Source organism: Dothidotthia symphoricarpi (genome assembly GCF_010015815.1).
Source record: "Dothidotthia symphoricarpi CBS 119687 unplaced genomic scaffold P153scaffold_19, whole genome shotgun sequence".
In the NCBI taxonomy this organism is placed as follows: Eukaryota; Fungi; Ascomycota; class Dothideomycetes; order Pleosporales; family Dothidotthiaceae; genus Dothidotthia; species Dothidotthia symphoricarpi.
Genome location: NW_022985026.1, coordinates 449,861 through 475,160, shown reverse-complemented (window position 1 = coordinate 475,160; position 25,300 = coordinate 449,861). Strand labels below are relative to the sequence as shown.

Genomic DNA, 25,300 nt, shown 5'->3' with positions numbered 1-25,300 from the left:
AATGAACGATGTGAGGAAGTGGATTGTTGACGTGCTTGGTCGCAAACCCGTTCTGAATACCTACCTGACGACTCCAACGACATCATATCCAGAGGTGCATCGTCAGCCTTACCAGTGCAGTGACAGGCGGATGGAGCGTGCGGTGAGCGCGTGGCTGCAGGGAGGGAGCAGTGGGTTCCGAAATCGGTTGACTTGTGCAGAGCTTGACGCCATCGCTCGGCTTCGACGACGACAGTCTGCAGAAGAGCAGGGGGAGTTGGCAGATGTCGAGCGAGGGACGTGAATGTGCTGCGAGGCGGTCCGTACTTTTTTGCAGGGACACTCGATGATAAGAAGCGCAACGTTGTGGTGGACATGATGGAGAAGCCGGAGATGCTGCATGAATGGCGGTGGTGGCGTCACAGGCCAGGCCCGTACAGGCAATCGCATCCCAATAATCGGCAAAAAATACCCCCATCGGCATCCTCCACCAAGGCACCCTTCACGAGGTCTGCCCTTGAGCGCCGTCCATGGTGCGTGTTGCCAATGCGCAGTGAGCACCCCGCAAGAAAATTTGAGCAGCGGCCAATCGTGTCCCGAGGGCCTTGGCCGCAGTTGGGCGTAGCAGCAGAGGGCACGCCTGCCATTCGTGAAGGAGGATTTCTTTTGGCAGCGAACCACCTTCAAACCACACAGAAGCAGCCTCTGCCGTCCGGATCAACAAGCATCGTCGCGGGCAGCGTGACAAGAGGTGCTCCGCCCGCCTTTTGAACCCAGCACCTCCGCCCCGTCCGTCGAGCCTTCTCCGTTTCCATTACCCAAAAGTTTACCTCACAGCTACTGCGCGACCACACACAGCGCCCCAGCCCATCTTCTTATCAGGCATTATCAGATTCCCCAACACACGCAATCGCTGCTTGACCCGGCACTGCGGTTGCCCGTTCCCCCAGGCGCGCTTAACCGACCAGAGCCTCCTGTCCGGCATAACGACCTTCCTCTCTGTCGCGTCCATCGTAAGCCTTGGCGCTCTCTGTGCCCCTCTATCACACGGAGGGGTACGGTGCCAGTAGATGGGAGATAGCCCTGTAACAGCTATGACGGCCTCCGTGGGTAAGGCTGAGGCCTCGCGCGATGGTTCGACGTCGTCTATCGCATCTTCGCCCGAGCCAGGCCAGGCCGAGACTTACACCCATGAAGAACCGCAGCAGCAGAAGCGCAAGGGCGGGCGCAAACCTGTGAGCCTTCCCATTGTTTGTCGTGACGGGCTGAATTCGCCCAGTCAATTGAAATGTCAGAGTTGAGGCTAACCAAGCGCTGTAAGATATATGCGACTTCTGAAGAGCGCAAGCAACGCAATAGACAGGCGCAAGCAGCCTTCCGCGAACGACGCACAGAGTACATCAAACAGCTCGAGAGCACCATCAAGCACCATGAGGAGACGCTGCAGAACCTGCAGAACAGTCACCGCAATGCTGCCGACGAGTGCCTCATGCTCAGGTACAAGAACTCTTTGCTGGAGAGAGTCTTGCTAGAGAAAGGTGGGCCCAGCTCTTATCAGACACGACGCAAGGTATCACACGCTAACACTATGCTCCACCAGGCATCGACGTCCAGGCCGAGCTGCGCGCGAAGACTGGTAGCCCCAACCTGGGCCCCACGAGGCCTCAAACCTCTGTACACAACTCTCCCAACCAGGCCCCTTTGCAGCAACGTGCCATCTTGAACAGACAGCAGCAGAGGCGGTCGCTTCAAGGTCCGCCCAAGGTCGATGGTATCAATGGCTTGCCCATGATACAGCCTGATGGCCCGATTCACCGTTCACCATTGTCGCAGCCCACTCCTGGCTCACACCTCTCCTCGCCCGCTCAATCGGCCACGCGATCGCCCAACTTCCCTCCAAATGGACAATCAGTGTCGCCCAACTTCGGGCCCATTCCTCCGCAGCAGCAACAGCAATTGCGTCCTCTACCACCTCGGTCCAACTTCACACCCCTGATGGGTCCTCAAAGACCTTCCCTAATAACGAACCACCCTCCATCAAACAGCAGATCAAGCACATCTACTGTTGGTAGCAGCGGGACTGGCATGACGCAAAGCAGTGGCCCCTCTTCGTACTATCCGACTCAGTTCTCGGATCACATGTCTCAACTCGGTAAGCTGTGCCCGTTCTTTTCCACTCTCATGCTGGAGTTTTGTGGTCTGATACTGATTTCATATAACAGAGCAAGAGTATGAAGATCAAGCAGACAACTACGAACATGAAGAGCCAAGCGATCAGTCGGCTGGCCCCGGACCCTTCCCGCAGCAAACCTTCCCGATCTCGAATAGCATGCCACCACCCATGGCCCCCACACAACACCCTCCATATCCGAGCGCAGCCGCACTAGCACCTAATGATGGGGGTCATGTTTTCAACAGTAACATCAACCAACAACTCTTTGACCCATACGATCCTATGTTAGACGCAGATCCCTTTGGACTGTCCGCAAGCATGCATTTCCCAACCATGTACGAATCGAGATGAAGTGTACGACACGAAAAGACATTGATAGCATGGTATACAAAGCGGCGTCTTCTGAGTACCATGGCTTAACGATGGAAAATACGTTTATTATTGTTCTTCAGCGGGCGTCACAATCCATTCTGGCCCAAATGGCAAATTGGTTATGGCATTATGGCGTTTATACTCTGCACGGTTTGGTGTATCTCTGTCGGGATCGACGGTGGTTCTTTCCTAAAAAGTTTCTCAAGTCGTATCATATGCGAGCGGCCTATTGTTATATTCGAAAATAGCATGTTGTTGGATCATGTAATGGAAAACGGTACAATGGTCGTGGCTGTGGCTTCGACTGTTGAAGATTGGGCGACGCCGCTGGTCATGCGATTTGCAACTCGGCGGCTGCTTTGTACGTATTATATTGATAGATCGACCTTGACAATCAATGCACGATCTGTCACTGACATTGACTGGCCTGAACCTCGGGATGACGTGAAGCTTGAGCTAGCGGAACATGTAAGCTCTTGATGGAGGGAGTCTGGTAACGTCTGCACAAAGCCATACCAGCGTAGAGTAGTGTGTTTTCATTGTTCAATGGGACTAGGTAAATTAGTGCAGCTCGATAGTATGATAGTTCATTAATTGCATCGTCATTGTCCTACTTTGGCGATGTTGTATATATCCTGGTGGGGCACTTTGGTAACTAAGCGAACCCACGAGAGAGGCCAAAATTCTCGTCGAATCCCCGCCAACTCACCAGCGTCAACATCCGTGTCCGAGCCACCACTGAGAGTCACGTCCCTAATTCTGTAGGGCAGCTCTCGACTTTTCTTTCGCAATCCGGCAGATTGCGCATCTAGAAGGGTAAAGCGCGAAAGGCGCTCCAAACCGTCAAGATGGCGACAATTGCTTCCAAGGTGCGTTTGACCTCACTGAGCGCAGGCGCTTCGAGTTCTGCAGACCGCAGGCCTCTCTCTTGCTGCTTGATTGGGAGCGAAAGCTGACAATGGACACAGAACATCTACGAACTGCTGGGTATGTCGAGGACGCAAGAGCACTATGCCAAAACATCACTCATGGAATTGCAGGCAACGACCCCGAGCTGGACCCCGATAGGCCAGCTGACCCGCCAACCAAGGCCATCGACAAGCCTGTCCAGAGGGTTGGTAAGCGCGAAGGCGGTGATGCCCCCAAGGCCGCCGCTCCCGAGCGAGTGAACCAGAACCGCACCAAGCAGTCCGCGAGTGCAAACGAGAACGGTATGTCAGATCCAGACATAGATTCCAAGGACTGCCATGGCGTCTAGAGATAACTCAAGTGGACTCGGCTAATTGGGCACAGCTTTCCGGGATCGCGGCGCTGGTGCTGACAGGAACCGCAACAGGGGCACTGGTGGTGAGTCTGAATGTAGCCAACCTATTAGCGGGCACTAACTCTATTCAGAGCCCGATGCTCCCCGAGGTGACCGTGGTGACCGTGGCGACCGAGGTGATCGAGGCGGCCGTGGACGCGGTCGTGGTGGTCGCGGAGGAGGCCGTGGTGGCTTCGGTGGTGACCGTCACAGCAGGACCGGCATTGCGTAAGTATCGCGGCTCCACTCACACCAACAATTCTGACATGCATCAGCGAGCACGAGAAGCAGGCTGCTCACGGCTGGGGCGGAAACGACGGCGACGCCGAACTCGCTGACGAGAAGGCTGGCGAGGACATCGCCCAGGCTGAAGTAAAGGAGACCGTCACCGAGACTGCTGAGGCCGAGGCCGCCGAGCCCGAGCCCGAGGACAACACCAAGTCTTACGTCGCCTACCTTGCTGAGCTTGCTGAGAAGAAGCTCCAAATCGCCACCAACCTCCGCCAGGCCAACGAGGGCAGCAGCAAGAAGTTCCCCGAGGGTACTGCTGTTGAGCGTGAGGAGGAGGAATCCTACATGGCCGGCTCCGGAGGCAAGGCCAAGCGTGAGCGCGCGCGCAAGGAGAAGGTTCACGTCGAGCTCGACGGTGACCGCATGCTTGCTCCTCCTCCCCGTGAGGGCGGTAGCCGAGGTGGTCGTGGTGGCCGTGGTGGCCGTGGTGACCGCGGTGAGTTCCGTGGCGGCGAGGGACGCGGTCGCGGCGGCGGTGAATTCCGCGGTGGACGTGGTCGTGGCGAGGGTCGTGGAGATCGCGAAGGTCGCGGACGTGGTGACGCTCGTCCCCGTGGCGATGCTCGTCCTCGTGGCGGTCGTGGCGGCAACCAGTCCGGCCCCAACATTGCCGACTCCAGCGCTTTCCCCAGCCTGGGCGCATAAGCCTTTTCGACGACACGTCGACTATCTGCACGACTCAAAAAGCTCGTGCAATTCATGTTCACAAATCATGTGTGAACCGACTCAACGAATGCCATTGACAACATGCGATCTGACGAATGGATGAACGGACGGAGGAGCTGAACATAGATCTAAGGATTGCTAAAAAAGGTTGAGAAGGATGGGGCGGCGGGAACTAAAAATTCACTCTCATCTACCGGTATCAATGACTTTTCTATGCAGTGAAGACCTTTTTCGCGTTCAATTTTCTTTTTTCTTTCGTGGTTGTTAGGTCTTCTTTTTCCCATATGAATAAAAAATTGTGTATCTGATGTAGTCTTGTTTCTCAACTCATGTTTCTATATCGTTTTATTTCATTACGTCTCCAAACCCCTTCGATCTACCCACAAAGTTCATCTGTAATCCTCTGCCCCATTCATTCTCTTTTCAATCGAGACAATCGAGACAATCGAATTTCTCACGCTACTTGATCTGCGGTATGAAAGACACCACCGCGTATGAGTACATGGCTTCCGTATACGCTTTGCAGTTGTAACGCACGAGCTACATACGTTTGGTTCGATATTACTTAGGTCATGCATCACTTTTACGTCCTCCATTAATCAATCGATCAGCATTCGCGCCACTTATTGGTTTTCTGGTAGTAAAGATGTTGATCTTGTCTACTTGCGCGTGTACAGTATGGTAAGGTATGGCATGGTTTATTGAGTTGTTTGTAGTGAAAAGAATGGGGTAGGTATGTAATTGCAAAGTAGATATATTTTATATGATGTGATCTGGTATAGTAGATGTATAAATAAAGAAAACAATCCTCTCGAAATGCTCCGGTGTAAATGTCATGACCTAGCCAGTATGAAGATTTCGTTTCCCCTTTTTCCTCCCAAGTACGGCTGAAGATGAGGCCGCTCCCAGAAATGCATTCCCACCATGACGTTGTACGTTAAATCGCTTTTTGCAGCCTTGGAATAGCAAAACACATATCGTTCTGAATCTATCGAGTCAAGAGAGCGTAATGTCGGTCTCTCGCTGCCTCACGCTCCTCCCTCTCCTTTACCTCCCGCTCCACCCTCTCATCCCTTACCCGCTCAAGATCCGCTTTACACGTCTCGCACACAAGGGTCCTGCAGCGTTTGCACTCGTGCGCGAGACTGAACTGTGGCGCAGCAGAAGAAGAAGTGGAGGAGGAAAATGCAAAGTCGCCGGGAGTCTTTTTCTCAGCCTGCACGAGAGGATGTGGGTCGTCGAGGGAAGTGCGACGCGGGGCCTCAGTGCTGCTTGTTGTGATGATGTTCCCGTATGTGTCGAGGATACGGTTGGTGTACTGGATGTCCTGCATCGGCGACGGTTCGCGGGCTGGTACGCTCTGGGCCAGGGTGGGCGTGGATGTTTCGCTGATTGTGGCGTCGGCTCGGTATAGACCGCGGAGAGGTGCGAATCGTGCCCTTCCTCGTCCGCGGCCACGTCCCCTGCTTCTGTTCCCGGATACTATCCTCTCGCCACTCGTGGACACTGGTATAGGCGCCCGGATCTCTGGATGAATTGTGCACCAGCACTTCTCGCACTCTATGGTGATGGCGGAGGGTGTCTTGTTCAAGGCGGCAGCGAAGGGCACTTGGTAAACGGAGAAGTTGTGTCTGCAGTCCCAGGAGCGGTCTTGGATGTCTTCGGTCGGCTCGTCGCCAAAGTTGAGGTCTTGATTTATCCAATAATTCGCTCCTCTGCCATCGAGATTCACAGAGCGGGCGATGAGCCGGGGCGGCGTTGTTGACTCTGAAGCCTCAGCTGATGGTACCTGAGTGTTTGCTGTGTCGTCAGGTTGTGTAGTGGTTAGGGTTGCTGTGTCGGCAGTCTGCGTAGTTGATTCGGGCTCATTTGACTCTTCTTGTTCGTCGCTATTGTAGTCTTCGTCATCCTCGTCCTCAGCGCATCCTCCCACACAATCGTCTCTACTCTCCAAGCAACCCCAGCAGAAATGTGCGCCACACCTACACTCCATATGATTGCAGCCGTGCATTCTTTTCAATCCCTGGCCGCATTTAGGACATCTTTTGTATCCCCAACTCTCTAGTAGTTTCGCCATTTCGGTATCAATGCCGAACTCAAGTTTGACGCATAAACTATTCGCGTGTGCAGTTTGTCGACAATCTGTGCAAATATCTGTTTCGCACTTTGGGCACGCGAATGTGTTCGATGTTGGTGTACCGACGCCAGAATCCACGCGCAGCTTCCCTTTATTCTTCGCGCTCTGTGGTACGAGTCTATCTGGTATAAACACGGAGCATTTTGGTGCCGGGCAGTAGAATGGCTTCGCTGTGGACCACTCCTCATATTTGGACTTGTATTCTGCCACCTCGTCTTCCGTCAGAAGCGGTCGTGCATGATGGAGATTGATCTGAACACAGCAGCGCGGCGGCATACGAGAGGTGTCCTTGCATGCTTCGATGAACATGGATTTGACGCAAGCAGTGCAGAATGAGTTGTTGCATAACCTGCAAGGCTTGATCACCTCCTTTGCATACTTCGGATCGTCCTCTTTTGGAAGTTGTGTACAGCAGGTTAGACATTTTATGTCTACTGGTTGGAACCTCGGGCTGATTGGTTCATAGGTCGGGCTGACCGGGCTGGTTGGTTCATGATCTGGGTTGGTCGGATCCCAAAACGGACTGGTTGGTATTGACGAATACGGGTCATGTACTGGTGGAGGGTCTGATGGTACGCTTACGACTGCTTCCGTTCCTTCCGCGGTCTCCAAGACGTGAAAAGAAGAAGTCGTGTTTTCAGGATCCATGCTGTGAAGAGAAGTCTTGAAAGATTCCGCCGCTGCACTGTTGCGTCGTTGTGATGATGCAGATAGGGCAGTAGTAGCGGTTGAGGTTGTAATGTTTCTGTCGTCTTGGAACAAAGTCTCCAATTTCAACACTGGCCGTCGCGATGATGTAACTTGGCAGGGCTCGGTCTCGTCTGCATGTTTATGATGCTGTGGTTCGAAGGCAGTGACATTTACTTGTTGAGGCTGCACGGCCTTTGAGGATTTGGAACCCATGATGAGAGAATACAGATGTGAGAGTGAGACTACAGAAAACGAAGTATAAATATGAGAGGTAATAGCAGATGTTGGAAGAAGGCTGAGTCAAGTGAAGACTGTTGACTCAAAGCTAAGAGACGGAGTGAGAGTGTTGCCTGCAGGCAGCCTCGCGAAAGTTGAAATTCATTGGCTCGAGTGGAGGAGCAAAGAGACACCCCGCAATACAGTACACGGTGAGAATTATACGATTAGGAAGGTACCTGGGATGCCTTGCTTTTCTGCTGACGGTTGCCGATCGATCGTTGATGTTCTCAAGAAGGCTGAGCGTAGGTTTCAGCGCGAGAATAGATACAACGATGGTTCAGTCGGCCGCAGAGCCCCTCTCATTGAAGAGACATATCGCCCTCCGCCCTCTTTGATGACCATGATGCTAGAAGGGCTGCAACAAAGTCGTAACTAGGATGTGGTTGGCCTAGGTACGGCGAGCAGTCATGCTACGTTAGGATTGGACTCGTCAATATGGTGAGCGATGAAGGGCGGTTGTTCCATGCATCGCACAACGCTCTTCATGCCTTCAGGAGATCTAGCAGAATACTTGGATGCCTCGATTGTAGCACTGGAGACCAAAATCGCGATATGTCGCGTTCATGTGGATGACAACGCGCTAATGCGATGAGTAAGCCATACGACCCACAACTTTTTCTTGGGAAAATGCGAACGGCAGAAAAGTTCGACAGAACACAGACTATATATCACCATGTCTGAAGATACCGAGATGACGTCGTACGAGGAGTTCGCTGTCGCGAAGAAGGAGCGCAAGGAAAAGAAGGACAAGAAAGACAAGAAGCGGTCAAAATCAGCTCCCAAGGTCGAGCCCGTAGAGATTGTCGAGCCCGACACAGACGACGACGCAGACACACCAGCAAAGAAGCGCAAGCGAGACGCTCTTCCCGACGAGATTGAGATAGACGTGGACCTTCCCGAGCCTGCTTCCAAGAAAGCCGCCCGCAAAGCGAAGAAAGCGAAGCTGAACCCCACGCCCGCCGCCGCCGATGGCACCGAAGCCTCAACAGGTGCAAAGCCAGGCGTCGAGATCGCCGAGGCAGGGAAGCGCTCAGAGTTTGGCGTCTGGATTGGCAACCTGCCGTGGTCTGCGACAAAAGATTCGCTCCGCAAGTTCTTGGTCGAGAACACCGAAATCACGAGCGAGCAGATCACCAGGGTACACCTGCCGCCACCCACGAAGCCAGTGAACCCCAGCTGGACCACCAAGCCGTTGAACAAGGGCTTCGCATACGTCGATTTCTCCACAGAGTTGGCTATGTACACGGCCATTGCCCTGACTGAGACCAAGATGGACGGTCGCGCTCTGCTCATAAAGAATGCCAAGAGTTTCGAGGGACGGCCTGACAAGCCCAAGACAGAGGTCGAAGAGAGTGGCGGTCGCGGAAAAGGCGCGGTCAAGCAAGCACACCCCCCAAACAAGCGCGTGTTCATCGGCAACCTCTCGTTCGACGTCACCAAGGAGGATCTTCAAACCCACTACACACAGGTCGGAGATCTTGAGCACATACACATGGCCACCTTTGAGGACTCGGGCAAGTGCAAGGGCTATGCGTGGGTAACGTTCGGAGATGTCGAGGCTGCAACCGCGGCTGTCAATGGCTTTGTGTACAAGACCGAGGCTGAACTGTCCAAGAACAAAAAGGCTCGCGATGGCTCCGACGACGAAGACGATTTGAAGAAGAGCAATAAGAAGAGGAAATGGTTTCTCAACAAGTTCATGGGCAGAGAGCTGCGCTGCGAGTTTGCCGAGGACGCAACCACACGCTACAACAAGAGATATGGCAAGGAGAAGGAGCCTGATGCCGTTGACGGCGTGAACCCAGATCGATGGCAAAACTTCTCAAAAGGTGGTGGTGACAGAAAAAGTGGTAAGAAGGAAGCGCGGGAGTGGAAGCCGCGTGAGAAGGTTGACCCACGAACGATCAAGAGCGGTGCAGCGCATACTAATGCTCAGCGTGCCAGTCACGCAATTGTGGAATCACAAGGCAAGAAGACTACATTTGAGTGAGCGATACAGGCAAGCTGTGATCGCGGAGCCTGGCGATACCGTAGTATGTTTTCGTGGGCTATGCTGGCCGACTTTTGCTCAAAAGATGCGTGATTTCGCGCAATCAACAACCCTCTACCCCACTGCTGCTGCCTGTCTATCACCACGTCTGAAACCTTTCACACTCCTAACTTTCTTCCATTTGCTATCGATTAACAACATGAAAATCTGCCGGACCCCTTCAACGTGTTCTCGAACCTTGAGAATATCGATCCCAGGCCGAAACTAGTACATGAAAGCGACGACGAAAATTTTCAGACCATCCTGCTGAATCATCACGACCTTGCGTTCAACTCCTTCTTCACCTTCCCTTATCAACATTTGCAAGACGCTTTCGATTACTTCAGCATCCTCTTCTCAACCTCATACCCAAATACTTCAATTCCTTGGAAGTAGTACGCTCAGGTAGTCATTAAGCTACTCCAAAATCTCAGCGGTTTGCTGCTCCATCGATACAAGATACAACACCAAACCGCTTCCTGTCACAACACGGCGGAGCTCAGTACACGACGCTCCTGCTCAGCCAAAGTTCATGGTCGGGAATCAGGACAAGCGACAACGTGCCTACATCCTTCAAGGCATAGCAGAGCTTATATTGCGACTGTAGATCTTGATTCTTGGGAGCATGTAGGATGCCTGCTTGTGGGAGGTTATGCAGTGTTGTCATGTGAGCTGTTACACTCTGGCGATGTATGGTCGTCGACATTGGCGTGGATGGGCTCTTGATAGATAGTAGTGATTGGACTGTCTTTTTGTGGAGGGAAACGTGCTGCTTTCCCAAAATGGCAACATCTAGATAATCAGGAACCCTTCATTGCACATTGTTTTGAATATACACTTTCTAAGTTATGTATGCTGTATGTATGGTCTTTACCCGTCTCTTGGTCGAAGAGTTTATCACAGCTCAAAGTTGAGAAACAAAACTTCGATCAGTGTACTGCCACCTAGGCTTTGGAATAAGTATTCTTATATGAGTACGTCAAGGAGCCAGTCATCAAGAGACTATGCTATTGGTTAGCTCTGCTTCAGTGTCATCGTCACTGTGCACTCTTATCAATTGTTACAGTGTGTAAAGATAGTCAGCTCCAGCCCGTGTGATGCGTTATAACATTAGTTTATTACTGTATTGTGTCTGTGTGTCAGTACATTCAACATAAACACACTATGACAACACACTCAACCTCTCCCCATCCTTCCGTCGTTTCTTGATAATGTCATACGTTTTTCTCTCGAGCAAACAATTCACGTAGCTAAATCAGGATGCTTATGCTCGGAGATACAGCCCATGTATTACTGAAATATATATCATGTCACAATTAGCTGGGTGAAAGGACTGCAGTTGGTTTTCGTATAGCTAGACCGCTGTTCTACCTTTTGGGTATATATCAGTTTGGCCTAGCATCTGACTAGACAGCGAATGTCACATTTCACTCCTACTCTTTCTGCAAGGATGGTGGTTGCTAGGGAAAATTACCCTCAGATTTACGTAAGACTGATATTTTTCACTCATGACAGCATTCTCAGAGTCGCCGAGTGAAAGTGCGAGTGTCAACAACAGAGCTCGCTCGACTCATCATTTCAGTCGGCCACTAAATAGGGCCTGAGGTCGACAAGCAAGACCCATTCAACGTCTGAAATGTCTTACAATGTTTGGCACAGATAATTTGGTACACTCGAAAAAATCATGACAATTTGAAATAGAATACAATTGGACATGAATAATGGTTGATTATAATGGATTACAATTAAAGATGGCTAGATGACAGATCTATCGCGCCTTATTCAGCACTGTTATATGCCCAACTTCCGCAAGGACCGTTCCAGTACTGGGCATTGAACTGATTTTGGCCTGTCGTCTCCGTGAAATAGCCGGCCAACGGTTGACTAGCCGGGCACGTAGTTCCAACAGTAACTACACAGACGTTGGCCGTAGTCGAATATGCGCCAACCAGACAGTTTGGGTTATTGAAGCAGGCGACACAGCATTCGTAGCCGTTGGCTACGGCTGGGGTTAGGTAGGTGGGATTGGCAGCCGAGGTGTCGTAATTGTAGGCGTACTTGCCACTTGCGACACGAGGGCCCAAGATGTAGTCTTGGCAGGCGGCGAGCACCGTGGGACCCGGGCTCTGCACGACGACAGTGCTTGTGGTGGTAACAGTGCTGCTCTCAGTCAAGGTAGTGGATGTGGTGATGAGAGAGGTGACTGAGAAGGTTTGTGTGGTAGAGGCTCGGGGCATGATAGTCGTCGTGCTAATACTGATCGAGGTTGAGGTCATGGTTGAGGCTTTCGGAACAACAGTGGTAGTCGACGTGGGCTTGGTTTTGATGATTTCAATCGTGTATTCAACTTGGATGTATTTTGTGCCTAAGGGGTGATTAGCGAGGAGTTCGACCAAGTGAAAGGCTCAATCTTACATGTTACGCTGAAGGGGTACATGACAGGAGCGTTCTTGCAGAACTTGGCATCCCTCTTAGCGACATCATGCGGATGACCAATGCTTCGAGCCTTAGCTTGAACCGGATAGTTCGTCTCTCCCGATGACTGCTGGATGGGGACGTAGCCAGCGGGCGTAGGAATGGTTACGGTGGATGTAGTGGTTGTAGAAATTGAATCTGTGCTGGTGAAAACAGTTGTCGTAGTTGCAATCGATGTGATAGTACTTGACAGGGTCAATGTGGTACTGGAGCATGAAAGGTTAGCAGAATATCGTCAAGAGCTTCAAAGGTGACTCTACCTGTAGGTATCTGTGACAGCGGAGTCTGTCTTAGTCGTGACAGAGGTGCCAACACTCGTTACTGTCTTGGTAATGGGCTTTGCAGTATATGTCACAACTGGGGTCGAGTTTTTGTAGGTGACCTTGAGCTTTGGAGTTTTCCTGGTCGATATAACGGTAGATGTTGGGAGAGCGCCTTTTGCTTTGGTTGACTTGGACCCTGTCACACAGGCTTGGCTCGTTAATGTTGTTGACGAGACCGTTTTTGTAAGATCCAGAAGTGCAAATGTTTCGGAAGCCCCAAGGACCATAAGAAGCGGAAGTAGTAGACGCATTGTGGTAACGTTGATGTTGTGTTTTGAAGGATGTTACGAGAAAGACAGGTGCCACGCCGATATGTTTATAAGTAGAGCCTCGTTGTATGTAGCTATTGCAGCAGCCATGCGATCTTTAAGTACTCAAACGCTCGATCAACCAAGTCATTTTTGCCGTCCCCTGCAGCCAATACACTCGACAGTGAACCATGCAGGGGAATCCGTCCAACGAAAAGCTTGGTTGCGCCGATATGCTTCATAGACTTTGTTATGTAATCATCTTAATCGAGCAGAAGCAAGCAAGTGCGGTCGATTTCAATCCATCAGGCCCTGATTAACACTGACCCGGGCCTAAGTAGGCTAGAGCAAGATCCATCGGGAGTCGGGTGCTTGCTCAGCTCGGCGCTTCGCTGTGTGGCTTGATACTAGAACATGTGGAAATTTTTGCCCCTGAGTGCATTTTAGCTTCAGCTACTCAACAAGGCTCCAAATCCGTAGCCAAACGTCGGGTTGTCAGTTAAGAAATAGCTTTCAGAGTGATAGAACATCAACTACGGAGAGAGGCACTCTGAATTGATCTCTCGGGTTACCAATTTTGGCCAAAACTCGGGGGAAGCAGTTGTGTGTGTTTGATGTATCCACAATTGACCTTACGACAGTGGGTGCGAGGCTGTCACATTTCCGTCCAACAAGGATGAGTGGGTACCTGGAGGCTGATGTTCAGCCCGCCACAAAGGTCGATTGTGGGGGATTTCCGGTGCGGCTGATCCCGGCTAACTGTTTCCGTACTAATAGATAACGCCATTTGATGGATTTTAAATTAAAATGTCTTCGTCGAGTTTGTTGTCGTGTTCCAGAACCGCGATGCGATTCTCTCCATTTCCACCAACGGTCTAAGACTCGCAATGAGAGGTCTGGGTCGACGCAGTTCTTCATCCTGTCACCCCCGATCATGTGTCCAGGCATCAAGGTTTTCAAGTTGTCAAGTTTCATTTATCAATTCTTTTCTACGAAGAGGGTGGTTTCGGGGGATCCAACATGAATGCACTGGCCGCGAGTGTTAATGCGCTGACCAAAACTGGCCTATTCCTACCACCGGGGTATGCGATGGAAGTGAGTCGCGTGGGAGAACTTGGTCCAGGCCAGATAGTGGGTTTGGCCGCGTGACTGACTTCCATCGCGTACCCCGATGGACCTGGTCTGATCACAGCGTTAAAGATCCACAACCGGTAGACCGAATACGACGCGCGACGGGAGCATAGACTTTCAGTAGTAACTAGTGCGCAAAAACCGACAAGTGAAGCGTAGGTAAACCCTAGCTGACCGAAGTCGAATCTTCAATGTTGAAAATCCAGATTATGGTATCGCCAACGGTAGATGCTTCACAGGAACGCCCAGAAACATCGTGTTCACTGGCCGTAAAGTGAACAGACGTCCAGCACCAGCTCCAGTTCCTAAGTCGTACTCATTTGGGACGCAATCGGAGCCCCTAGCTGGCAAACCGAACAGACCTCGAGCTGGCGGTGAAGCACTGGTATCGTATGAAGAAACGATTCCTTCTGGCAAGAAGGATAAGACTAAGATTTCGTTCAAATACTCTTGTCAGAGGCAGATCTGAGATGAGGTCTAGAACTCCGCGATCTTGTGCTTCTAGTCCGCGCCAATAGGATGAGTGTAGTGTTGGAAATACAAAAGCAATCGACCACTTCTGCAATGCATCGATTGGATATATACACTTTCCAACAAGTAGTAACACTAAGACCGTCTCGCACGTATTCATCTTGCCTACTCTACCCATTCTGTTCTCAACCGCTCCGGTCCCCCCGTCGGCTCCACATCTATCCCCAACCACTCCCTGTGTCCCATCAACGCCGCTTGTAGCTGTCACATGCCTTGTCCTCGAGCAAGTCATTGACGTAGCTGAAGTCAGGATGCTTGTGGTTGGGCCCCCTGTCAAAGTCCTTCGCATTTTGAGCCCACAGCTTGCACATCTCATCATCCAACTGTGCGTCTGAAAGATGCGTGTTGCGTCGGTAAAAGTCCCAGTATATGCGGCAGCCGCGCAGATTGTGACCGTAATGGCCCAGGTCGTGGGATTCTGTGGGGGTAAGTGTCAGATGAAACGGTTTTGAAGAAACGGACAGAACATAACAAAACTTACCTTGAACAGAGCCGGTTCCGGGAGGAGTTACAATAGTGTAAATGACGTGGCAGGCATTGAGCAAGTAGACAGCCGGTTGGTGGTAAGCATATGGCTTGATGCGATCAAGACAACTCCTGATAGCCTTCCATTCAGACTGCTTGTTTCCATACGCCGATCTCAAGTTGATCGAGTTGGCGAAGAACTCTGTCATGTCGCCGTACTTGTTTCCACAGCTGCAAACAAGGCCGTTTTTGTTGTACTCAAGTTCCGAAACGCAGACGGGCAGGATAGGCGCTTCGTCTTGGATAACGGGAACATAGGGATTCAGGTTCACAATGCCAGGCCGGAAGTTGTCTTGGTATGCGCGGTAGGAAACGTCGTTGATTACCTGTTCGTTCAGGGACCAGGGTGAGAGTTCTGCGGGCTTCTCGGAGCCAAAGCCGTACAGGCGTTCGTAGCGATCTTTAATCGGATCGTAGCATACCGTCTGGCATGCTAGGCTCTTTTCGTGCCTGGAAATGGGACCGAGGCCTGTGTCATAGAATGAACCTCCTGTTCCACATCGAACGAAGCAGTTTCCGTCGCTGTATCCTTTCGTCACAAGGCTGTTCTTGAGATTGTTGAACAGCTTGTCTTCAGCCTTGGTGGTCTTTGTGAGACGCTCGACATTGGTCCACATTGTGTACGTTGAGAACCGTTTCGAAACGTACTTGGCCATCTGCGTGGGAGCTTTGTTTGCGTTTTGATGCGACTTCTTAATCTTGCCCGTAATGTGTCCAACAACTCCATTGAGAAAGCGGTGGCATCCCTTCTCGTTGCGGATTGTGTCGCCGGTGTAGTTGTCCACGCCACATTTCACATGGTGGATCTCGTTTTCGAAGACCTTTGCTGCCTGGATGTCAACGGAAAAGATATCATCGTCACCAACCTTTTCCTGCCTGATAGACCAGTTGTTAGACTCATCTCTCTTCCCATTCTTCATCGGAGTGACAATGTTCAATGCCGCGAGTGAGTCCAAATTTCCACGAACCTCATGGAGGATGTGACCGGAAACATCGATAGAGTGCCCTCCACGTCTCTGAAGATGTGATCCCGACTTTCCCTTCGATCGCCATTGCATTTTCGAGGAGTCGTCCTGTTTGGAAAACTCTTTCCCTTCTGCGCCATCGAAGCGGAGACCAGCCAAGACAGTTCCCCAGGGTAGGTAGACACCACCCGAGTGTAGTTCAATCTTCGGTGTTGGGAATTCGGATCGCGGTATCGCCAACGGCAAATGCTCAGATGGAAATTTGGAAACACTTTGACGCAGCTGTTGCCAGCGAGTGTGTATTTTCCCGAAGTTGTTTTCCAAGAAGTCGAGAGCTTGAGAGATATCCATAGGTGTCATGTCTGCATTAACCAGACGGAGCACGATGTTTGAATGGTCCTCGCGGAGATCGCACGGCTCATCACCTCTCCTTCTACGGATCCCGAACATCTTGGAGATGCGAGTCACCATTGACTGGCTATCGTCGATCAGTTGGGATTGAGTAGTATTGGAGATCGTGAACGGTTGAGGCCGAGGTTTCCTGGGATACCTGTCGAAGATCCAGTTTGCCGTTACCTCGGTCTGCTCGTAAATACTAGAGCCCTCTGGACTCGCGTGAAGTCCGCTGGTGATTAAACCTTCCCACATACCAAACGCTCCCGAATCTAACATCTCGCCATTGCTATCTACATAGTTTTCCCCGGTCGGAACAGGGTATGTAGGGCTCATTGCCTTGTCGACGAGATCGTAGTAGGCAATGGCGACTTTTGCATCTTCGGCTGACACCTGAGGTATTGATGTCTCTGAGTCTAGACGTTTGAGAATGGTGACTGTTGTCATGATCGGCATTAGCAATGCCTCTACGAATCTTGCACCCGATATCGCCGAAACAGTGACACCGTCCTCTGTAGCCATTATTCCAGCTTCCAGAGCCATGAGACCAGCAGTAAGAGTTCCCCAGCTCGCGACAATCAACGCCACAGCTATGATTGCACCGACGACAGCCATGACGATCTCAATAATTGTCGCGAGACACATCCTCTTTTTGCCTTGGGTTTCAGGGTGGAAGAAAACTTTGGAAAATTCTTTGCAATATCGATCCAAGTGAGATTTTGCAGCCTCGAGCGTTTGGGTGTAATCCTTGACTTCTCTTTCAGCCTTCTCTAGAGCCTTTAAAGAATTGATGATGTTACGTGCCATATGCCGGTCATCGCTGAAGCGTTCTCTCACCGTATGAGACCTGACCTGAGAAACTGATTGTCAGCGAAGAATCTTCTAGCAAAGCTGCTTCGGGATGTTTCAAAACAATACTGAGAAGGAGCGAAGATCTAAGAAAGACACAATACTTACCCCAGGGGCGAGACATTCATTGTCATTACAGGGCATATTATCGTCCTTCCAGTCAAGCGTAGTCTCCACAAAGAAACGGTGAACTGTGAGATTCTTTCGGGATTCACGCTGCTTTTGGAATTGTGCTTCGTGGTCTTTAGCCCAGCGACTGAACCATTCCCATGAGCGTGCGTCGTAGAAAGCCACCTCGTTTTCATAGAAGAAGAGCTCTTGAGCAATGCCTTCGATGACGTTGTTTTCGTGCCTGAATTGAGAACAGATAGTTAGTTAGATGAATAACGTATAGAGCAATGTTTGTTCTAATGTTGAACACAAAATGGTAGGCTGGTTACAAAAGTGTCAATACTTACTGTATATTGTCCCCAGTGTTGTTGATAGCCATGGCCGGGTTTGCAGAAGCCCATGTCGCGGCAGCACATTTTTCAGAAGAGAATGCCGAAGTCGAAGAAGACCTCTTGTTAGAAGGGTTGTTATCATCACAACGGAAGCCATCACCCTCTGCGGCACATTGCCTGACAGTTTGTTCTTCGTCGATGCAGAACATGCCCTGGTGATCATCGTTCCAGTAGCAACCAGGTGGACGGTACGCCTTGTCTGCCTGAGCAGAAGCTTGGGCAAAGAGGCAAACGAAGGTGATAAAAGTCAAGGCCTTGGTAAGCCTTGAGACCAGGTGGGACGAGAAGCGGGACAGGTGCTTAGGTGCTTCAGTCAAGACTGAGACTTTAGGACCATTGGAGAAGACGATGCTCGACACAATGTCGATCAATGTCAAGGAAGAAGGGCCGTTAGATCGTGAAGCCACATAGACGTTGTAGTCTTGTGGCGTGAGAGTATAGTCGTCAACAGGAGAAGACTCCAGGCCATCGCATGGAGCGTTCATCCTAGAGTTGTGTTCAATTCGTGTGACTGTAGTCAGTAGAGAAGTAGTGGTTTTTATGATTGTGGAGAGAGTCATCGGCAAATATATATAGCTCACAGTCGGCCCAAGCATGAATGCTGGAATGCCCACAAAGCAAGACCGAAGCAAGGATCGAGTACGCGCGTTCGTTGAAACTCAATTTTACCAGGGAACAGATTCGTAACGAGAACGGAATAGAGTGAACGCGCGTTGAGGCGAGTGGTCAAGAATTGGTACAACGAGTATAATTTCGATAGTTCTGTTGATCCAGCTAAAGTACAAGTTATAGAAACGTAAGAAGCCCACAAAAGCAATCTTACCTTACTTGAGACTCTCCGATTCAATGGGTCAATTGAGCGTCACCTCCACCATGGGTATTTGCATCCATGACGGACAAAGTTTCACCTCCGCTTGACGATCAGACAGAGTCTCATATTCGGAGAGACCCAGCGCCACTTGAAGATGGATTAAGATTTCAAACAGAACAAAACGGGTCTATGGTTTGCTGGCCTACGGCGGAATGAACGAAACACCAGTTCCGCCCAAGAAGGCCCACTCACCCCTTCATCTAGAGGTAGAAACCCATAAGACCGAGATGTAGAGCAAGATTCGTGATCTATGCGGAGGCTACGGTACCTCGAATGAAGCGTCCTCCTCTTCTTGGTTGGGTAAGTCAGAGGTTGGATGACGAGTCCACCGACAATCTCAAAAAGAAAGAAGTATATCTCGTCGGTTCGTGTGAAGGCCTGCTCGTCAAAGCACCTGATCTACTGGTACCTCCAGCTCAACATATCCGTATCCATGAAGATGGTATGAGGGATCAGTTTCCCGTCGATCGAAGTCTCCAGTGTGGCATTCGTAGTTCAGGTGCACAGGGCTCATAATTTACCCTGGTCTTCTTGAGGGCGATGACTAATTTACCAGATCGTTCATATCAAAGTCTACATCTCGGGAGGTCTGATCCGTGGTTTCAGTGTTTCGGGTTTCTGAATGTGGTGGAGGTGGTGGATGTGGTGGAATAGTTGAGGCGCATAGCAACGACGTTCATCGCCATACGTCAGAATCAGCCCGATATCGCCGAAGAAAGCACAGCCATGCACGATAAAGCGGAGGCCGGTCGTTCCTAACACGATAATCTGGTGTGCTGAGAAAATACGAACCATAGTTGTTCAAACCCGTGCAGGCTAAGACCTTGCAGCGTTAGTGAACCGATCCCGCATACAAACCCAAGCCCCCACCAAACCAAGAACAATCAGAAAGGCTTCTCATCAGTGTAATCATATCATCTGCGAAGCCACAGGCAGGAACGGATTATTTCGTTTAGGAAGTGATAGACGATGGGACCCCGACTGCAACCGTTCTCTCCACACCGCAATAAACGTGTATCAGCACGACAGTACCGAGTTAAATCTCAAGGCTTCACCGTGAACGTAAGCTTTCTGGGATCAGCATGATCTGCGCGGAAAACCACACGTGGTAGTAAAGCGGAAGTATGGTTCTTAAATACCCCGCCGCCCACAGGACAGGAAAATACAATGCTTTGCTTGACGCGCGGCTCTATAGAATTTCTTGGTACTGGGAATTTCGTCAATGGAATCACGACCCAACGAGTTGTAGATCTCAAATGAACTATTGGAAAAAAAGAACCAAGATTTAGAGTATCAGTGCAAACTCTGAAAATGCGCAACGAACACGCCTCAGAACGCGAGATGGCTGAGCAAACGTAAACAAATGGTATTCATGGCCCATCTGAGCGTCAACAGGCCATTTAATGTAATCAAACAAGATTCAAGAGCATTGCTACTACAAACAACGACGAACATAGCAGAGTCATGCAAACATGCAGATGAAATTGACTCAAAATGGAAGTCGTCGTTGCCAAGAGCGACGATCATTTACCCATGACTAAGCCGAGCTTGACTGCACGTCAATGAAGCTCTACACCTGAGGCAAGAAACCCCACATCTGCACCGCGACAATGGCTTCCGGATATGGTCTTGCTGGTGGTACGTACTGCACGCCTTACTTTTGAGCCTGGAGGAAGATTTCGAGGGCGGCGGAGGGACGGAGGGGAGAGCAATGGCACGACTACGACCGGCTGCGAAACGAGCGCGAACAACGACAACGGCGGCGGCGACGATGCGAGGGCTTCGATATTGCATGATAGGCCTTGTACCGAAAACGAGAGACTTTTGGGTGTCACACTGCTCCAGAAAACCCGCCAGTGGCTTTAATTGCGCAACCTACTACGATCGCGAACCAGGAACGGCCGCGACGACACCCCACGAGCATACGCACCGCCCACCGAACCTACGCAGTCCCCTGAAAATTGCACATCTACAACCACAGCGCCTCCGCCATGCCACTCAACGCTCCAAGCCGCCCGCCGCCCTCATCCCAACTCCCCTCAACTCCCCCTCCAACACCCCCCCAAACCCACGCTAACACCCCTCCCCAACAGGCCCCTCCCGCTGCTTCCCCTTCTGGCAAGAAGTCCTCGCCTGCTACGTAACAAACACAAACGCCGAAGACGACTCCGGGAAGAGGAAATGCGTGCCCGTCCTCGAGGACTACTACGAGTGTCTGCACCACAAGAAAGAAGTACGCTTACTCCATATCCCCATCTTCCCCATACCCCCAGACTATCCCCCTCCCACTTCCCGTTCCCAAAACGCCAACGCTAACCCCTCCCCCTCCAAAAGGCAGCACGCACCCTCGCCCTCCAAGCCGCATACCGCAAGGCCGAAGCAAACATCAAGCGCGACGACGCGCCGTCGGCGGGCGAAATCCGCCGCCTGGGTATCTTGGATGCGCCGCTCGAGGAGAAACATCTTAAGGCTAGCAAGTGGTTTCCGCATAAGGAGATTAACTGAGGATGGGATGGGATATGCTAAGGGATGGGGGGTTTTAGATGGGTGCTAGGGTGGGGGAATGCAAATGCAAATGCGAATGAAAGTTATATGTTATGCTGTTTTGTTTTGGTTTTTGTTCCTTGCTCGTGGATGAGGTTATGTGGTGTGATGTTGGTGTGGATGTGGGTGAGAGGACTGATTGATAGGAGCGCATGTGGGACATCACCGTAACAAGAATACAGCGGACATTTGTATGAGCAGTAAGTGTAGATTTCCCCCCTTCCCCCCTCCTTCTCCCAGCCCAGCCCAGCCCACCATCCGTACCTCCCCACCCTACAAAATTCCTAACCCTAGTCAGGACTACTACATCTGTACAAGAAAACAACCCATATAAGCAAACTCGCAGCGTCCATTTCCACCCACCCATCCATGATCAATGATCCATGATGCGGACCCAGAAGCACCCTCTGGTAATGTAACACAGCACAGCACAGCGCCGAGCACCTTCGCAAACAGTACAGAAAAGATAAACATGCATACACGACGACGAAAAGACAAAGCATCCATACATCCATACCCAATCCCGCATCATAGTCGTATCACACCACGTTCACCACCATAACTACCTCCTACTCCCCTCGTAAACCCGCCTACATATTCGCCGGCACACTCGTCCTCGCAACGGGCATAGGCGGCGGCGTAAGCCCGATACCAATACCATGAGCCTGTGCCATACTGCGGTGGAAAGAGCCGATTTTCTGGAATCCCCTGTGATAGAAATTAGCTTGTGTCCAGAACACGAAATACCGCCCTCGATGAGGTTGAAGATAACTTACTTGCTCAAATCGAAGCTCTCCTCCTCGGGCTCAGCCTCCTCCTCGAAGCTCGTCAGACTGACGCCTCGCACCATGCCGCCTGCGAAATTGGAGTTGCTTCGTGATCGCATCTCGCCGATGTCGCGGCGACTCACTGGGCGTGAGACTGTGCGACTCGGGCTGTCGGGTTGCATATCTTCGTCCTCGTTGTCGTTGTCGTCCATCTTGCCGTCGGCGTCAGCCTCTGCATCTGCATCTGCATCGTCGTCTTCCGGATCCGCGCTTTCATCGTGGAGCATCGGCGGGCTGCTAGGCTGCGCTTCCTCGTCCTCCTTATCATCGTGATGCTGAAGTTTGATGGGACTGAGATCCAACAGGCCCCTCGCGGGCGTACTCGGCAGATCAACAAACTTCCAGAACGGGGCCGGGGACGAAAAGGCAATGTACTGACTAGGCACCTGCGCAGTACTAGGCGGGGCAAGACGAGGAGCGTGGCGCGAGACGAGTGGGGTGACGAGAGCGTTGTTCATGCGATGTGTGTCGTGGTTGCTGTGGATGTTGTTGGTTGCTGCGTCGGAGTAGAGAGTGGGTGGTGAGTTTGCTGCTTCGCCTTTCAAGCCCGGAAGCGAGGGTTTGACGGGATCAACGCCAGGAGAGGACTCGAGGTGTCTGCTGGGGTCGTACTTCATGTCGGTGGGTGCGCGACCGTCGTTGTGTCCATATGCAAGACGCCTAGCGGGAGTGACGAAATGGTTGTGTTCACGAATGTTGGGCGATGCTTTCAAGCCTCCATAGGGCCGTGGGCCGCGGTCAGGTGTGTAAGACTCGTTTGCCATGGGAACAGACGATAGAGGCGGTGTAGTGGAACGTGGAGGTGACTTGACGCGAGCGGTCTGGTGGTTGTAATCATGCTCGAGAGCACCAACAAGGCGCTCTGTGGCTTGCGACGGGGGGTCGCGTTGGTGTCCGATGGTAGGCGAACTGATTCCAGAACCGTCCACGCGATACTCGATTGCGACTCCACCACCCTTGCGAGGATTGAGGAGTTGCTTCTTGATAAAGTCGTCACGCTCAGCGTCGGTGATCTTCCACTTCATGCCCTTGCCAGGCTCGTCCGTTCGTCGCGCAACCTTCTCGAAGGACTTGTTCAAAGATAAATTATGGCGGATCGAGTTCTGCCAGCCGCTGTTGGTGAATCGGAAGAAGGCGTAGCGAATCTTGATGTATTCGTAGATGCTGGAGAGCGTGAGCATTTGCTCGTCGCTGCTGAGGATGGCCTGGCCAATCAGTTGGGCATAGCTATGGGGTGGCTTGATATCCTTGGCAGAGTCTAGGCTATAATCGATGTCATCGGCGGAGTCAAACACGACGCCGCGGGAGAAGGAGGCGGGCGAACCTTTGCTGCGGGGATCCATTTCTTGATGGAAGGTCAGGGGCGTGCCTGGATGCGGGCGGCCTGGCGTGGACGTCATCTGATTGTAGAAGGCCTGAGACGACTGCTGCTTGTGACGTGGATGTGACGACGGCGGGAAGGGGTCATAGTGCTCGCGCTTTGGAGTGGGCCCGCTGGGATGCGCATGGTGGTGGGGCTTGGGCGGCTGGTTGGCGTCGTTGTCGGACTCTGCTGCATCCTCGTTCTTCACCTGGCGCCACAGCAGCGGGTGGAAGAGATCCTCCTGATTGGCAAGCAGGAAGAGCATCTGGGTGCCCATGATACCGATGCAGACGCCCGAGTGGAGCGGCTCGATCTGACCCCTGGCCAGGTTGCGGTCGTCCAGCTTGAGGCCGTTGCGGCTGTTCACGAGGATGTACCACGTCTGGTCCTGCGGCTCGAAGCTGATCTCGGCATGGACACGCGAGACCTGGCGCTCGGGGCCCAGGTCGATGTGGACGCCCCAGTTGGTGGCAGGAGGCTCGCTCGGGGGCAGGCCTGAGATGTCGGGCTGGGAGCTGGCGGGCTGGGGGCGGACCTGCGAGTCTGCGCGGCCGATGAGCACCTTGGTCTCCTGCACGAAGAAGCACCAGTCGCGGGCGGCGATCTTGGCGAAGGCGGCGATGTTCTGCCCCTCGTTGCGGCGGGCCTGCAGGTCGTTGGCGTAGTCGACGGCGGCATTGGGCGTGTACTGGGGGCTGCGCAGCGAGGCGATGATGAGGTTCTGGCGCTCGACGGGCTCGGCGGGGTGCTCTGCATCGCCGCCGTTGGGCAGCGTTGTGTTAGAGTCGTTGCTGGCGACCGACTCGGTGATGCGGGCGCGCGGCGGCTCGGCGGCGGCGGCGACGTCGTGGACGCCGTTCAGCTGGACCAGGCGTGAGTAGGCGGCGTCAGTAGCGGGACGGCGGGGGCTGCTCACCCGTCTGCGCTTGCGCGAGGGCGTGGCTATGGAGTCGGGCGTGTCTGCATCGGACTGCGGGTGCATGTCTGGCTCGCGGCGGGAGCGCAGGCCGACTCTCCTACTCGATGAGGGCGGCATGTTGCATATGCGCGGGGGGTGTCTGGGGGAAAAAGAAGGACCGTCAGCATGGGCACGGCGCATTATTTATTTGTTTTTGCGTCGTGGGCTGCCTGCGCGAACCATGGTAGGCACAGCCAGGCCGACGTCGACTGCCCAGTCCCGGCGCGGGCAATTGGCAACAGCGACGAGCCCGTCGACACCGTCAACACAAGCCGCGCCCCGCCGTGACTCGAGGAGGTGGTGCATGCTTACCGTCAGTCCGTGTGCGGTTCGCTGTGTGTGGCGCGCAGCAGCAACAACTCGTCGCAGAGGGCAGTCGTGTCGCAAGAGGGGGAGGTGGTGGTGGTGGCGCGCACGTTGGCAGGTCGCGCTGTTTGTTATTGCCTGACGCGACCAAGATTGGCTGCAGCGACCGTCAGACGCGATGCGATGTGCGGGCTGCGTCCTACGCGGCGGCGGCAATGTCTGGCGACGTTTGTATTTGGCTATGTCGCGCGCGCAAGATGACGAAGGAATGCTGCTATCGATAGAGAGCCACAGACAGAACGTTACGAAATGAAGACCTATCCGTGCGTGCCCAGTGCTCATCCCCGTGACCCGACCAGACGACGCGAACCGTGTGCCGAAAACCGTTCATGCACCAAGCCAAGCCACCCCAGTCCAATCCCACCAACCTCGTCTGCCCACGCTCGAGAACAACCACAAACACAAACAAGCACGATACAATCACACCAGCCTCACCACGACACCAGCAATCGCACATTCGACCACACACTCCCTATTCCCAGTTCCTAACACACACCCCGTACCCCCAG

At 52.4% G+C, this 25,300-nt stretch overlaps 8 protein-coding genes across 8 annotated transcripts; 4 read left to right on the top strand and 4 right to left on the bottom strand.

The window, feature by feature from the left end:
• Positions 1–1,073: 1,073 nt before the first annotated feature.
• Positions 1,074–2,503, top strand: P153DRAFT_378590 (uncharacterized protein; the record flags this gene model as incomplete). The annotated part of the gene is made up of 4 exons (XM_033669806.1): positions 1,074–1,214; positions 1,259–1,517; positions 1,580–2,131; positions 2,202–2,503. The coding sequence occupies 4 exons, from the start codon at positions 1,074–1,076 to the stop codon at positions 2,501–2,503; spliced, it is 1,254 nt and encodes a 417-aa protein (XP_033520146.1).
• Positions 2,504–3,372: 869 nt separating this feature from the next.
• P153DRAFT_389202 (uncharacterized protein) lies at positions 3,373–4,763 on the top strand (the record flags this gene model as incomplete). Its single annotated transcript, XM_033670822.1, has 6 exons — positions 3,373–3,393; positions 3,493–3,511; positions 3,565–3,735; positions 3,818–3,871; positions 3,920–4,055; positions 4,103–4,763. 6 exons carry the CDS (start codon positions 3,373–3,375, stop codon positions 4,761–4,763), a joined length of 1,062 nt encoding a protein of 353 aa, XP_033520145.1.
• A 1,009-nt stretch (positions 4,764–5,772) lies between these two features.
• On the bottom strand, positions 5,773–7,569 carry P153DRAFT_299210 (uncharacterized protein; the record flags this gene model as incomplete). Its single annotated transcript, XM_033664265.1, has 1 exon — positions 5,773–7,569. The coding sequence occupies one exon, from the start codon at positions 7,567–7,569 to the stop codon at positions 5,773–5,775; it is 1,797 nt and encodes a 598-aa protein (XP_033520144.1).
• Positions 7,570–8,581: 1,012 nt separating this feature from the next.
• Positions 8,582–9,880, top strand: P153DRAFT_299419 (uncharacterized protein; the record flags this gene model as incomplete). The annotated part of the gene is made up of 1 exon (XM_033664276.1): positions 8,582–9,880. The coding sequence occupies one exon, from the start codon at positions 8,582–8,584 to the stop codon at positions 9,878–9,880; it is 1,299 nt and encodes a 432-aa protein (XP_033520143.1).
• Positions 9,881–11,653: 1,773 nt separating this feature from the next.
• P153DRAFT_434190 (uncharacterized protein) lies at positions 11,654–13,087 on the bottom strand. Its single transcript, XM_033673067.1, has 3 exons — positions 12,655–13,087; positions 12,335–12,600; positions 11,654–12,284 (listed from the first exon to the last, which is right to left on the bottom strand). The coding sequence occupies exons 1-3, from the start codon at positions 12,966–12,968 to the stop codon at positions 11,698–11,700; spliced, it is 1,167 nt and encodes a 388-aa protein (XP_033520142.1). The 5' UTR covers positions 12,969–13,087; the 3' UTR covers positions 11,654–11,697.
• Positions 13,088–14,613: 1,526 nt separating this feature from the next.
• Positions 14,614–16,089, bottom strand: P153DRAFT_369746 (uncharacterized protein). Its single transcript, XM_033668852.1, has 2 exons — positions 15,109–16,089; positions 14,614–15,045 (listed from the first exon to the last, which is right to left on the bottom strand). The coding sequence occupies exons 1-2, from the start codon at positions 16,070–16,072 to the stop codon at positions 14,813–14,815; spliced, it is 1,197 nt and encodes a 398-aa protein (XP_033520141.1). The 5' UTR covers positions 16,073–16,089; the 3' UTR covers positions 14,614–14,812.
• Positions 16,090–20,343: 4,254 nt separating this feature from the next.
• Positions 20,344–21,603, top strand: P153DRAFT_323914 (NADH:ubiquinone oxidoreductase 11.5kD subunit; the record flags this gene model as incomplete). The annotated part of the gene is made up of 4 exons (XM_033665224.1): positions 20,344–20,371; positions 20,827–20,966; positions 21,068–21,477; positions 21,576–21,603. 3 exons carry the CDS (start codon positions 20,344–20,346, stop codon positions 21,236–21,238), a joined length of 339 nt encoding a protein of 112 aa, XP_033520140.1. The 3' UTR covers positions 21,239–21,477; positions 21,576–21,603.
• Positions 21,604–21,762: 159 nt separating this feature from the next.
• P153DRAFT_92781 (uncharacterized protein) lies at positions 21,763–24,860 on the bottom strand. The gene is made up of 4 exons (XM_033673496.1): positions 24,738–24,860; positions 24,384–24,525; positions 22,054–24,329; positions 21,763–21,985 (listed from the first exon to the last, which is right to left on the bottom strand). Exons 2-4 carry the CDS (start codon positions 24,501–24,503, stop codon positions 21,868–21,870), a joined length of 2,514 nt encoding a protein of 837 aa, XP_033520139.1. The 5' UTR covers positions 24,504–24,525; positions 24,738–24,860; the 3' UTR covers positions 21,763–21,867.
• Between the last annotated feature and the right edge of the window lie 440 nt (positions 24,861–25,300).

What these genes read in the sequence shown, in the direction of transcription:
- P153DRAFT_92781 (XM_033673496.1), bottom strand. Translation starts at nt 24,503, where the DNA reads ATGCCGCCCTCATCGAGTAGGAGAGTCGGCCTGCGCTCCCGCCGCGAG. An exon ending in CCTCGCGCAAGCGCAGACGG is followed by an intron (nt 24,330 to 24,383) that starts GTGAGCAGCCCC and finishes CGCCTGGTCCAG; the next exon opens with CTGAACGGCGTCCACGACGT. An exon ending in GAGAGCTTCGATTTGAGCAA is followed by an intron (nt 21,986 to 22,053) that starts GTAAGTTATCTT and finishes TTTCTATCACAG; the next exon opens with GGGATTCCAGAAAATCGGCT.
- P153DRAFT_434190 (XM_033673067.1), bottom strand. Translation starts at nt 12,968, where the DNA reads ATGCGTCTACTACTTCCGCTTCTTATGGTCCTTGGGGCTTCCGAAACA. An exon ending in GCTGTCACAGATACCTACAG is followed by an intron (nt 12,601 to 12,654) that starts GTAGAGTCACCT and finishes TTCATGCTCCAG; the next exon opens with TACCACATTGACCCTGTCAA. An exon ending in GTACCCCTTCAGCGTAACAT is followed by an intron (nt 12,285 to 12,334) that starts GTAAGATTGAGC and finishes ATCACCCCTTAG; the next exon opens with GCACAAAATACATCCAAGTT.
- P153DRAFT_369746 (XM_033668852.1), bottom strand. Translation starts at nt 16,072, where the DNA reads ATGAAGAATGGGAAGAGAGATGAGTCTAACAACTGGTCTATCAGGCAG. An exon ending in CGGAACCGGCTCTGTTCAAG is followed by an intron (nt 15,046 to 15,108) that starts GTAAGTTTTGTT and finishes TTACCCCCACAG; the next exon opens with AATCCCACGACCTGGGCCAT.